Here is a 14,142-nt window from a genome sequence, read left to right as displayed (position 1 = left end):
TATTCAAATCAATTTTACGGGCGCCGCTTAAATCTTAAAATCCCATCCTCTATAGATCTCAACGGTCCAGAGGATTGGTCCGCCCCTGGACGCGTCGCAGTTTATGCTATGAAAAAACTGATGACAGATATGTCAGTGCGCTTCTTTGGAAGAAAGTGGGTCCAATACATGACTGATTGAAACAGACAATATGTACCTGGGAAGATATTTCTGTGTTCATTTAAAACATCTCCACATCCTGGTCTTCTTTTTTTAGAGAGCAACTGTACAAGGGAGGTCAAAAAGGCATTGGAATATGGTTGAGTTATTAAATTCATCCTACCAGTAAACTCTGGTTCTCCTCACCACCTAAAACCCTAATTTTAGCTTAGATCGTGCTACTAATGGCTAAATTTCTCTTGTTTATTCTGTTTATAATCACAAACCCATTTTTAGTTTTCTGTCAATTTGATGAATTCTTCTTCAATGGATTCAGTGAAGCTCATAACAACAACAACAAGATAAGCTTAAATGGTTCATCAGAGATCAAGAAAAATGGGATACTTCAATTAACAAATGATACCAGTAGATTAACTGGTCATGCTACTTATCAAACTCCATTACAATTTAAGAATTCCACAAATGGAAAAGTTTATTCATTTTCAACTTCTTTTGCATTTGCAATTGTTTCTCAGTTTCAATTTCAAAGATTAGGTGGTCATGGATTTGCCTTCACTATATCACCAGACAAACTACTTAATGGATTTCCAAGTCCATATCTTGGTGTATTCAACCCCAGTGATGTTGGAAACTTATCAAATCATGTATTCGCTGTTGAATTTGATACAGTTCAAGATTTTGAGTTTGGAGATATTGATGATAATCATATTGGTATTGATATCGATGGTTTGAACTCCACTTCTTCAGTTTCCGCAGCATATTTTGCCGAGAATTCTACAAAAGTAAACATTACTCTCAAAAGTGGTAACATATTTCAGGTATGGATTGATTATGATTCTATTGAATATGTTGTTAATGTTAGTATCTCACCATTTTCATGGAAACCAAAACAACCAATTCTCAGTACTAGTAGAATAGATCTTTCTTCGGTTTTCGAAGATTCGATGTATGGACTCTCTTCTTCTACTGGTTTACTTGCTAGTTCACATTATATACTGGGGTGGGATTTCAAAATGAATGGAATTTCTAGAAATCTTGATCTTAGCTCGTTGCCTTCACTTCCTGGACTTAAGAAAAAACATGTTGCAGTAATAATTGGTGTTTCTGTCTCCTCTATTCTTCTTCTTATTGTTGCGGTTTGTTTCGCCATTTACTTGTTTATAAAAATTAAGAATGCGGATGTTATTGAAGATTGGGAACTTGATATTGGACCGCATCGATTCTCTTACGAAGAATTAAAAACTGCAACAAAAGGTTTCAAGGAAAAGGAATTACTTGGGGTTGGTGGATTTGGTAAAGTTTACAAAGGGAGGTTGCCAAATTCGAAAGCTGTGGTTGCAGTTAAGAGAATTTCTCATGATTCAAAACAAGGTTTGCATGAATTTGTGTCGGAAATCGGAACTATTGGACGTCTTCGTCACCGGAATCTAGTTCAACTACAAGGATGGTGCAGAAGAAGAGGTGATCTGCTTCTTGTTTACGATTATATGCCTAATGGAAGCTTAGATAAATACATCTACCGCGAACCCAAAATTGTCTTGAGTTGGGAACAAAGATTTAAGATCATTAAAGGTGTTTCTGCAGCATTACTATATCTACATGAGCAATGGGAACAGATTGTTGTTCACAGAGATATAAAAGCTAGTAACATATTGCTAGATGGTGAATTTAATGGACGATTAGGCGATTTCGGTCTTGCTAAATTGTATGAACACGGTTCAAATCCAGGTACAACTCGAATAGTAGGTACATTGGGTTATCTAGCACCAGAGTTAACAAAAACAGGTAAAGCAACACCAAGTTCAGATGTGTTTGCATTTGGTGCACTTTTACTGGAAACATGTTGTGGCAGAAGACCCATTGAACCGAAAGCAGTTCCTGCAGAACTGACTTTGATTGATTGGGTTTGGGATAAATGGACTAGTGGATTGATTTTTGATGTAGTTGATCCAAGACTGAAAGATGAATTTGATGAAGATGAGGTTCTAAGAGCATCCACAGTGGGCGAGGAAGACTAAAAATTTGGGTTGATTTTCTAACGCAGCGGGACGGAGTAAAGATCAAAACCCAGCCCACGATCAAAACCCAGACCATATTTAGTCGCGATCAAATCCCAAATCCTAATATAGTCGGGCGTAAATTTAAAATCCGTTTGTTGTCAGGCGTAAACTTAAATTGCGTTTGTTAACGGGCGTAAACCAAATTTACGTATGTTGGTGGGGCGGAATTTAAATTTACGTTTGTTGCGGGCGTAACATAAATTTACGCCTGATGAGACGGACAACAGAATTCCGCGTGTTGCCAGGCGGACACCAAAATTCCGCCTCTCTGGGGCGGACACCAAAATTCCGCCCCTCTCAAACGGACTTTTTTTTTACGCCCAGTATCTGTTATCAGAAAGATTATGAAACATGAAATGAAAATTTTCGAACGTTAGAATGATAAATTTTTCGAACGTTGGCGTTGGAGATTGCGTAGCAGATTTTTGACCGTTGGTAAGATATTTATCTTTTTCGAACGTTTGAAATTGAATGTTAATAACGGGTTTATTTTATACCTATATATACCAGATGATTTCCTTTAACATTTTCATATCATTCGTTGTATTCGGCAAGAAAAAAATAGTATCAGGAAGAAAAAATAGTTTTCCATATTTCAAATCATTTTGAAAATTTTCATCGAATCGTTTTTAATGGCACCACCACGAATAGCAAGAGGTCCAAATTTTACGACAATCGAAGATGTCACGATGTGTAAAATTCATTTATCAATATCTCAAGATCCCGGTGTTGGAGCTGATCAATCATAGATTGCGTTGTGGACTCGTATCAAGGATGATATTGAAGCTCATTTACCGGATAAACCAGAGCGGTCTTGGAGTTCCTGGCAAAAACGATTTCAGGGAATAAGTAAAGAAGTTGCGTTGTTTTCTGCAAAACAGGCGGAAGTGGAAGGTGAATATCATACGGGATGGGGTCCGTAAATGACCCTGAGTATTCTCTCTGTTTTGAAACAATTATTTTCTAATATTTAGATGCCCATGAACCTAATTGTTTTTAAAAACATTAACAGCTCGAAGAAGTAAACAAACGGTTTAAGGAATGCAATCATGGAAGAAAATTTAGGCACGAAGAGTGCTACCCAATTGTCATAGAAAATATAAAATATAATCGTCGATCGACTTTTTTTGATACGACGCACGATTTGGATAGTAGCGTGAATACCGAGGAAGATGGCACTCAAGTCGAGTCCGGTAACGACACAGATAAAGGAGACATAGAGAATACATACCTTCGTCAGATGGGAAAAAAAGCAGCTAAACGACTGAAGAAAACCGGGCGAGAGAAATCCAACCTCCAAGAGGAATTGATGGGAATAATTATTACACAGCAAGAAAATTTCAATTCTCAATACCGGGAACAATCAAGATTCAAGATGGAACAAATAACGGCCGAGTTTGCACAAAAACAAGCTGAGCATGCGGCTAAAATAGCCAAGGCAGCTAACCATCCAGCATCAATATAGTTCTTTGCATTAGAAAAGAAAAATTGACTCAAAACATACATAAAAAAGGCAATTGCTATTCTATGGGCGAGGAGAGAATCTTCATTAGCCGCCACCAACTTATCTTCTTTGAAGTATGAGCTTAAATATGTAATTGTAATTGAGTTTGATACCCACGACGCGCCTCTTGTTCCCTGTGTGATATCCGGAAAAATCTTCTCACGGACATAGTCAAATTGGTATAGGCTCGAATCATACGGAACTACATAACCATCACCGATACTCAGTCCAGTTAACATGACCCAATCTAATGGCGTGAACCCCATCTCACCAAATGGAAAATGGAACGTGTTGGTTGTATCCCAAAACCTCTCAACAATATAATCAACAACGGCATGTTGGGTAGCGCTACACTCTATGTTCAACAATTTTTCCCACCCCGCTTTTTCAATCAAATATTTAACTCTAGGACAATGTATTGAAATAAATTTATAATAATGAATTACCGATGCCAGACATCCACGATGTTTAAACTTAAATGTTGGTGCGTCTGAAAATGTAATGTCTTCAGTAGCGTGCGGCTTATCATCTTCCACTATAGGAAACCTCCCTAACCCGGGAACATCGACCTCCTCAATTTGACCGGTAGAGATTAAGTTGTGATCAACTTCGGTAGATTTTTGTCTCTTGTTGGTCTTTTGGCGACCACTAAACCTCGATATAAACTTGTTCATTCTACGCACAAACATGTTAAATACAATTTCATAATTAAAAGACCAATCCACGAACCATAATAGACATAAATTTAACCGAACAAAATTTCAACATCATAAAATTCCATAAACATAAATTTAACCAAAAAAATAATTATCCAATTAACTATATTTATAACTATTTATAATTAACAAAAAATTCAATTAAATTACGAAACTAAATTAACAAAAAGATAAATTAAATTAAATCACGTAACTAAATTAACAAAAAATAATTATCCAATTAACTATATTTATAACTATTTATAATTAACAAAAAAATAAATTAAATTACGAAATTAAATTAACAAAAAAATATATTAAATTAAATCACGTAACTAAATTAACAAAAAATAATTATCCAATTATTAATATTTATAACTATTAAATAAAACAAAAAATTAAATTAAATTCCGAAACAGTAACAAAAGTAATAACATTAACATTAACATACTATTGGATTAAGACGTGATTAACCCAATTTTAATAAAATTTGATTAACCCAATATGAATATCCAATTAGTAATAAAGTCTGATTCAATTTTCAACGTAAAAACCCTAAATAAATTCGAACAAAAAATACAATACATGATATTATTATTACACAAATTGAATAAAGAAAGTAGAAAATACATACCTTATAATGGAGTTTTTAGGGTTTTTGTGGAGTTTTTAGGGTTTTTGTGCGGTTGGTAGATGGGAATGGAGAAGAAGAATATGAAGAATATGAACTGAAGAATATGAAGAATATGAAGAATATGGAGAAGAAGAATATGAACTGAAGAGGGGCGGTGAAGAGAAGAAGAATATGAACTGTGGAAGAATATGAACTGAGAAGAAGAAGGCTCGTGTAGAAGAGATGGGTTGTGGTTGGGAAGGAGAGGCGGTATTGGTGGAAGGGGCGGTTGCTTAAGAGTACGCCCAATTTCATCAGACGGACAGGAAGAGTACGCCCTAATGAAAACCTAATGGGCGGAAATTTTGGATACGCCCGTCTCAGGCGTAAAAATATTTTACGCATGACAAATTCATCACGCGGACAGCAGATGTCCGTCCGTACAATTCATCACGCGGACACCAGATGTTCGCCCGTCTGATCTCACACGTGCTGTGTGACCGTGTTTAACTCGGGCGGAATTTATTTTTACGTTTCTTCGAGCGGTCATTTGGAATCCGTCTGATCAACGGGAGGAATTTAAGATTCCGCCCCATACGAAACGTAATTTATATTTACGCTCGATAACAGACGTGATTTATATTTACGCCCGTTTGAAACGTAATTTATAATTCCGCGCAGAAATGAAACGTAACTAATACTTCCGCCCGTCTTCATGCGTAAAATTGTTTTACGCGCGACCAAATTTGGTCTTCTCCCCATAACGTCACAATACAGATTAAACTCATATTTAGTCTTTTTTTTTGGTCTTTGATCTTTGAGTTTAGTCGTACCATTGCAGTCGCTCTAATGGTGTTGAAACTCGTGTTAATGTGCTCTAATTGTGAACCTGCCGAACGTCCTAGTATGAGACAAGTGGTAAGGTATTTGGAAAAGGAAGTAAAAATGCCTGAAGTATTGAGCGCACCAGGTGAAAATGAAACTGGCAGGAATGATATCGAGTTTGAAGATTTTATTCATTCTTATCCTTCATATTCTTTCGACAAGTCCGTACAATCTTCTAAGTTAGAAATGATGCTATCGACAGTGATCAAGATCAAAATGCTGCTTCTTCTGGTTCTCTTTACCTTCTCTCTACTAGACATGGTGAAGGTAGGTAGCCAACCGCAATCTTGTCCAAGCGGCTTACTCCTCATAGGCCACGGTTTCCGAGTCTGTTTAAGGCTCCTGAGGGTGGTTCAGGGGCTGGTAATGTGTTTGACTCTAAGACTCCAAGGTTGTCAAAACAGCCGATTTTGGTTTCTGGTTAGTTTTTTTTAATTTTCTTTTTCGGGATTAGAATGTGTAAAGTATATAGTATAGTATATAAAATAAAGTAATGAAGAATATTAGAAAAGAATTATCGACACTTTGGCCTTTAAATGAGTGGAATCAATAATAGGCAACATTATCTTCCTTTTGATTTGTGGTTAAATCATTCAGCCATCCGACTAAAGCGTTCAACGACTCCCATCCAGAAAGATTGATGAATTAATACAAAAATGTAAAGAAGAGAATCTAATAAAAGAAAATGGCCTGTCTGCTCATTCTGTTGAGTGTTGTCTGTACTATGACTAGATTGAAACTCCTCAATTCTACCTCTAGTACAATGTACATACACAAAACATTGAGGTCAAGTTTATTTGAGTTTGGCATAGTGGAGGGATATGGTTACCGTACCAGTAAGCAGTGGCCCAATGGTAAAGTGTGAGCAGGTTAAGAGTACAAGGCATTAGGCTTTTCTATTATCTACATAATTTTAAACTGGATGTAAGCGATGACGATATTTTAGTATTGAGATGGACAAGTTATTAAGGATGCTAGTTCTGAAAATTAAAACATGTAATATATGTAAGAATTGGGAACGCATAGATATTTAACTAGGATTTTTAGCCGAGTTGGGGTGTCCTTGAGACCTTGTCTGAGGAATCCAAGTATAGGCGAACACGGCTTTGGTTGAAATCCATGGTGACAAAGTGATCAGGTGGAACCACTTGGATCTGAACTGCAGGCCTGTCTTCTTTGATCGTGTTTTGAGCTTCTTCTGCACTCAAACCCACCAACTCTGGCCAGTTTGTCTTTGGACCTACAAAAGAGTTCAAAATAACAGCAGATACATAACACTGCCAAAAAAATTGTATCAGCAGGCACAAGAAACATTGATGACAGGCTGCAAATTCCAGCAATGACAAACCAATTCCTGTATAACCCGAACTACTAAATCACGCTAGTTACTGACTTAGTTTTACCTGAGTGGATTGGTTCCGCAGGTTGTTGTGGATGGTTTACTTCAGTCATGAGCAAATATAAAAAGCAGGCAGTATCAAAGAGAGAAGAGGAGACGAGAGAAAGAAAAGTAGAAAACAAGAAGAGTGTGCAGAAAATGCCTGATTATAAAAACAGAAGCTAATAACATTCACTCAAATATTTAACATTCACTTAAATATTTGAAACTATCGATGAGACAAACCTCACCATAGGTTTTGTCAATTAGTCTAATTGATTCCAAATGGCATTAAAACCAAACTGGCCGGCTGACGCTACGAGTCACAACAAGAAGAATACTGTGTCCACATCCATAAAACAAATCAAGCATCTCAATTTCGATGAAATATACTCCATCCATCAGCGCATCAAGCATCTTCAGAAAGCATGACAAACAAAGAAAAAAGAAACAGAAAACATGATAGGGTCACCTCATGCACATAAAAGCAAGTTTTTTAGTTGCCGGCACCAATTTGTCTCAAAAGAAATTCAGGTCTACGCATTTGAAAATAAACTAAAAATAGTACAAGCACTAGCTGACCTTTGGTTGATAAAAAAATCAACACCAACTGATCCTTAACTACATCTCGTTGACAATAACTATCATTCATGTCAATGCACTAATCTCTTCCTAAAACAGTTTTGCCTACATATAATACAATCAGCTTCACATCACCTGTCATCGTCGTCAATTGTTATCTTCATTACTTATCATCATCATCATCGTCGTCGATTCCCATTCCATATCCTTTATCTTGATACCTGAAATCTGCACCATATGTTTTCAAATTTATAAGCACTATTCATTGCAGGAAAACATCCTCACTGATTTTGTTACATCGGATAGCCACTGAGCTTGAACATGGAAAGTCCAATGACCATCTAACATAGCTTAACAGAGAGGACGACTATTCAAGATAAAAAAACATATTCGATAATTACCTGCAAACAAGTCTTCAAATAAATCATCTTGAATGTCCTGGTCAACATTTTGAGTTACCCACTCTAATGGCATAGTGTTGCCGACGGGATGCTTTAGTGCCACCCAATTAGAATCCCCTTCTTCAAAGAACTCTTCCTTCTCCGCTACCCACTCTTGGGCAAAATTACAGCTTTCTAAGGAGATAGGGTCCATAGCTCCTGGCTCACTATTTTTCTGAAGTTTACTGTACATAATCACACAAAAGAAAGCTCCTTCTTGTCAAACACAATTCATCTCTTTATTAAAGTTTTCCAAAACAGACCCCGTTTTTGACTTACATTTGTTGCAAACGCAAGTTGTACTGGACGAATACAAGGTCTGACAGCCTTTGATGCTCAAGACGGTTTCTTGTTTTATGGATTTGTTCAAAAGGAATAGGGTCCCGCTTGCATCCAGTAGCACTACAGTTCTGGCTTAAAATACGGATAGCTAATCGTGCCAAATTTGGGCAATCTCCAGCATATGTAGACCACCATTCAGCTTTAAGAGTTAAAATTGTTGCTATAAATTAGCTTAATTCAAAAATTTGGAAACTGAAAAGAAGGCCAGCCTCTAACATTAATATGTGCAGAAGTCTTACCAGGGAGCAGAGTATGTCTTGCTCTAACAGCCATATTACGTCCAAAATCGCCTGCGACATTCTTGTATCCTATCATCTCTTTGTTAATTTTGTCTTGGACTTTAATATCAGGCATTAATCTCTCAATGCAATCTAACATTCCTGATGGGATCTTATCATGAACATCACCTTTGAGACTATAATAGTACTTCGGGTTGAGGAAAAAACTAGCCTCATGAAGAGGGTGCTGAAGTAGCTGGTCCCACCTATTATCGATAATTTTCCAGTACAACATGTACTCTTTCTTCTCAACCAGCACTCTCTTGATAGCTTCCTTGGCCCGATAAATTCCAGCAAGAATGTAACCAACTGAAGGGCGCTCATGACTGTGAACCATACTCAAAATCCCCACAAGAGGATCTGTTAACAGAACAAGGGTAGAACATGAGGACCAAAATGATTGACTAAGTATGATGTCAATCACTGCAATTCCTCCTGGCGTCTTTGAGAGTACCGAGTCCACCCACTCCTGCGAAGTAACCATCCCCTGCAAAGTATCTTTCAAACTAACCATGGTTTTCAGCGAGGTAAAGTCTGTGGCAGAGCGGGTGTGACTAGGTTGCACTAAATCCATTCCACCTGTATACCTTCTCATCATATTCAAAATCACACCATGGTTGTAGATAAATCTAGTGACTCTTTTAACATGCTCAAGGATCATATTCACCCACTCGAGTTTTCCAATATCTTCTAGAATCAAATTTACTGCACGAGCTGCACACGGGGTCCAATACATAGTGGGGTAAGTTTCAGTTAACCTTTTCCCCGCTGCTATGTAGTGATCTGTACTGTCACTAATCACTTGCACAACATTTCTTACCCCAACTTCTTCCACTACTTCCTTCAGCAGTTCATAAAGAGCATCGACAGAGGTAACTATATTAGACACATCATAAGTTTTGAGAAAGACGGTAGCTTCAGCGCAGTAAACTAAAATATTTATCAATATTCTGCCAGTTTCTGTAATCCATTCATCGACCAGGATTGAACATCCAGTCTTTCCCCATGCTGCCTTATGTCTATCCAAGAAGCCACTCATTTCTTCACCCGAATTTTTCAAAATCCAACCTCGAAGGTCATGGTACGAAGTTGCTTGAAGTCCTAATCCTTTTGATGCAATCACATCAATCATGGGCTGGAAGTAAGATGAGTTTACTGCATCTAAAGGAGCTCCAATATCATACAAAAACCGCCCAATTGCCATATGCACTTGATCCTTATCTACTGTGGACACCCTGTTAAGGTCATTCGTTATTGGTGGACATGTATCAAGAGGCAAAGGGGCCAGAGTGGAACTAGAATTCTCCACTCTTCCTTTCTTCTTTTTATCCGAAGCTCTACTTCTCATTCCTTCATCTTGTGGCGTGATAAACCCTGGTGGACTTTGCTCAACCAAATTTTGAGGTGAATGCAATTGTAAACCAGTGTTTAAATTCAAACGGGAAGCAACATGCAAATTACCCAGAGGACTTTGTTCAACCAAATTTTGAGGAGAATGCAATTGTAAACCAGTGTTTAAATTCGATTGGGAAACGACATGCAAACTACCCAACTCGGATTGTTCAAGATTCTTTACTCCATTAGCATCTTTTTGTTTTTTACCACTCTTGACTGCAATAACTTCTAAACTTTGTAACATTTGGTTTTTAACATCTTGAGGAACTCTTGGACAACAAGGTGCATTCCCTTTCCGATTAGCTAAATGTTCTTTAATTCTATGGATTCCACCACCTTTAAATAGTTTCAGACAATATTTACATTTCAGTTGAACTTTTCCATCATTCTTAAACATTTGTACATGTCTCCACGCTGGGTCCTGTTTTAATGGACTTATTTCTACTGGTATTGGTTCTGACCTTGAACCCATTCTAAAATTCCAAATCGAAACAAGCACCAAAGATGAAATCACAAAAAAATACTTACTGAACTGAAAATTATTAAGTAATGAAAAGTAAGAACTTACTCAAAAAGATTCTCCAGAAGTTTTCGAACCCTGTATGATTTATAGGGTGGAGATCTTAAGAGTGAAAAAGAGCCGGTTTTGTATGCTTGGAACCCAGACGGCCGCTCTAATCTGATGAACCATTAAGAAAACCGGTTTTAGGGTATTGGTAAATTTTATGAACCAATTAGGGTTACCGGATAAACCGGTTGATACCAAGTCAGAGTTTCATGAATAACCGTTTCGTTACTGAAATAACCCCAGCGTTCCCGGTTGCCAGAGATAGATAGACCTCGATATACGGTTTGAATTTGAGCCGGTGATCTTGTATTTCTCAGAGATTGTGTACAGTTTTGTTATGTAGCTACCAATGACTTAGATAAAATCATAGGAGGGTGTGAGAGTGGTTGTTTTAGTCGGCAAAACTCGCCGATTCACAACTCACCAAAAATTCCTCTCCTCTGATTCTTCGCAAACCTTTTTCCGGCACGAATTTGATTATATTTTTCTTGCTATCATCGATCTTCCCCACTTCTGATTTTATTATTAGTTACCAATTGTTTTTACGCTGTTGTCTTAATCTTTCGTCTTCTTTTTGAAGCTGCAAACCCTAATTCCATAGATTGTTATAATCAATGTTTGTAATGATTACCTCGAGCTAATCTAACTGCATGATTGCCATAATAACTGTTGGAATGTGATTTGTATGCATGGGTCCTTAAATGATTTAGGAAAGAAAATGCAATGGGACAAAATTAACTATTTTTGTAGTTTAAATCCTAATACTCTTGGATCATTATAGGTGACTTAAACTTTGTGTTGCATGTTAATGATAAGCAAGGTGGGAAAGACATAACTCATATTAATAAATTCATTCATGACAACATCCAGAGTCTTGGACTAATGGATCTTAGATTTCAAGGAATTCCTTTCACATGGTCCAATAACAGAGAAGGTCACGAAAACATTAAAGAAAGAATAGATAGAGTGCTCACTTCCCCTGTTTGGTTTGCTATGTATCCTGATGCTTTAGTTAGTCACTTGTCTAGAGTAGGTTCTGATCACACTCCGATTTTGCTAAATTGTAAGCATGTTAAGATTAATATTCGCAAATCTTTTAGAGTTATTAGAACTTGGTTTAGTCATGATAATTTTAAAAAGCATGTTGCTGATAACTGGGACTGTAATATCAGAGGCTCCTTTGCCTTTAGTTTGCAAAGAAATCTTAAAAATCTTTCTTACACTCTCTCTGAATGGAACAGATCTGTTTTTGATAACATTTTTCAAAATATCGAAAATCTTAATAAAAAAATAGAACTTCTCCGCTTTATGGATCCTTTACCTATGTTAGAAATAAAAGATACTCAGAATAGCTTAGAAGTCTGGTACAACAGAGAATATGATTACTAGAATCACCTCTCGAAAGATAAATTTATTAAAGACTTTGATCGTAATACATCTTTCTTCCATCAATACGCTAACAACAGAAGAAGAATTAATCATATTCACACATAGAGATGATACTGGTCTCTGGATTGATGACAACACTCAATTAGATAATATGCTTATCAAACATTTTAAAACAATTAGCACAACTAACAACACGCAACACCTTAACTTACTAAACAGTCTTATTAAACCTTGTATTAGTGAAGCTGATAACAATAGTCTTATTAAGATTCCTGATGAGCTTGAAATAAAAAAATACTCTTTTCAACATGAACCAATGGGGTGCTCCTGGCCCTGATGGTTATCCTGCCAGTTTCTTTAAAGAAAACTGGGATTTAGTGAAATCGGATATCACTAACTTTGTTCAAGATTTTTTCAGGAAGAAGTTTTTACTTAAAGAAATGAACTATTCTTACATAACTCTTATTCCCAAAGTTCAAAATCCCTTCACCCCTAGTGACTTTAGACCTATCAGCCTTAGTAATACTACCTATAAATTGATAGCTAAAATCTTAACAAACAGAATAAAACCTATGCGTACTAAGATTATTTCACAAAACCAGTCTGCTTTCATTCCTGGTCGTCAAATTACTGATAATATCATAGTTGCGCATGAAATCTTACACACTATGAAGAATTCAAAAAACAAAAATGGCCACGTGGCTCTAAAAATTGATCTTTCTAAAGCATTTGATAGAATCGAATGGGATTTTCTGAATCAAACTCTCCTCTCTTTTGGTTTCTGTGAAGATGTTTGCCATCTTATTATGCAATGTGTTTCTACAACTTCTTTTTTTGTTCTTTTGAATGGTGTTCCTGGTGAAAGGTTCACTGTTTCTAGAGGAATCAGGCAAGGGGATCTTTTGTTCCCTTACCTGTTTATTATCTGCATGGAAGTGCTTTCGAAAATGCTCTTTAAAGCTGAGGAAGATAAACTTATAACTGGTGTTAAAGTAGCTAGAACTGCCTCTACTGTTTCGCACCTTTTTTTTGCTGATGACTGCTTTTTATTTGCTAAAGCTAGCCTTACTGAAGCTAAAAATTTAGTTAATATTCTTAACACTTTTGGTGAAATGACTGGTCAAGTAGTAAATTTTAACAAATCGGGTGTTTACTTCACTCCTAAGATGCATAACAAACATTGTAAAATTATCTCTAAAATCTTAAAAATTAGAAAAATCTCTATGAATGATAAATATTTAGGAACTCCGCTTTTCTTTGATAAAAATAAAGTGAATAATTTTGAACCTCTGCTTAACAAATATTACACTATTCTTCAAGGCTGGATTGTAAAAATGTTTAACCAAGCCGGTCGCACTGTTTTAATAAAACATGTTCTTATTGCTTACCCTAATCATCAAATGCAGTGCCTCGCTTTTCCTAAAAAAAACTTTAGATAATATTGATAAGATTCAGAGAGATTTCTGGTGGCAGAAAAAGAATAAAAAAAATGTTACTATCCTATAGCCTGGCCTAGTATTACTAAAGATATTCGGCAAGGTGGACTAGGGATTAGAAATCCGCATAAACATAATCTAGCTTTAATCACTAAACTAGCTTGGAGGTTACTTCACAATCAGGAACAATTGTGGGCAAAAATTCTTAAGCATAAATATTTCAGAAGACACCACCCTTTAAAGAAAACCAGAAAGCATAAGAACTCGTGGATCTGGAATAGTATCAAAAAAAGACTTGATGTTATTAAGTCGAATTATGTCTGGAAAGTTAATAATGGTGAGACAATTAACATTTGGACTGATTTCTGGCTCCCCAACCAAACACAACTTTTAACTCCTATGAGTTATGACTGTAATA

At 36.5% G+C, this 14,142-nt stretch overlaps 2 protein-coding genes across 4 annotated transcripts; one reads left to right on the top strand and one right to left on the bottom strand.

Annotated features, from left to right (window-relative positions):
* Window positions 1–244: 244 nt before the first annotated feature.
* LOC113313339 (L-type lectin-domain containing receptor kinase S.4-like) lies at window positions 245–2,605 on the top strand. Its single transcript, XM_026562106.1, has one exon. The coding sequence runs from the start codon at window positions 384–386 to the stop codon at window positions 2,175–2,177; it is 1,794 nt and encodes a 597-aa protein (XP_026417891.1). The 5' UTR covers window positions 245–383; the 3' UTR covers window positions 2,178–2,605.
* Window positions 2,606–6,754: 4,149 nt separating this feature from the next.
* On the bottom strand, window positions 6,755–11,007 carry LOC113313876. 3 transcript variants are annotated; one of them, XM_026562656.1, is made up of 5 exons: window positions 8,898–11,007; window positions 8,596–8,797; window positions 8,278–8,501; window positions 8,012–8,104; window positions 6,755–7,156 (listed from the first exon to the last, which is right to left on the bottom strand). In XM_026562656.1, the coding sequence occupies exons 1-4, from the start codon at window positions 10,801–10,803 to the stop codon at window positions 8,040–8,042; spliced, it is 2,397 nt and encodes a 798-aa protein (XP_026418441.1). In that variant the 5' UTR covers window positions 10,804–11,007; the 3' UTR covers window positions 6,755–7,156; window positions 8,012–8,039. The 3 variants fall into 3 exon arrangements, 1 of the variants encoding a protein (XP_026418441.1); XR_003342092.1 differs by having other exon boundaries at window positions 7,036–7,156; window positions 7,546–8,104; XR_003342093.1 differs by having other exon boundaries at window positions 7,055–7,156; window positions 7,541–8,104.
* Between the last annotated feature and the right edge of the window lie 3,135 nt (window positions 11,008–14,142).

This window comes from Papaver somniferum, chromosome 9, assembly GCF_003573695.1.
Source record: "Papaver somniferum cultivar HN1 chromosome 9, ASM357369v1, whole genome shotgun sequence".
Lineage (NCBI taxonomy): Eukaryota > Viridiplantae > Streptophyta > Magnoliopsida > Ranunculales > Papaveraceae > Papaver > Papaver somniferum.
Note: the sequence above shows the minus strand (reverse complement) of the source record. Positions and strands in the feature narration are given on the sequence as shown.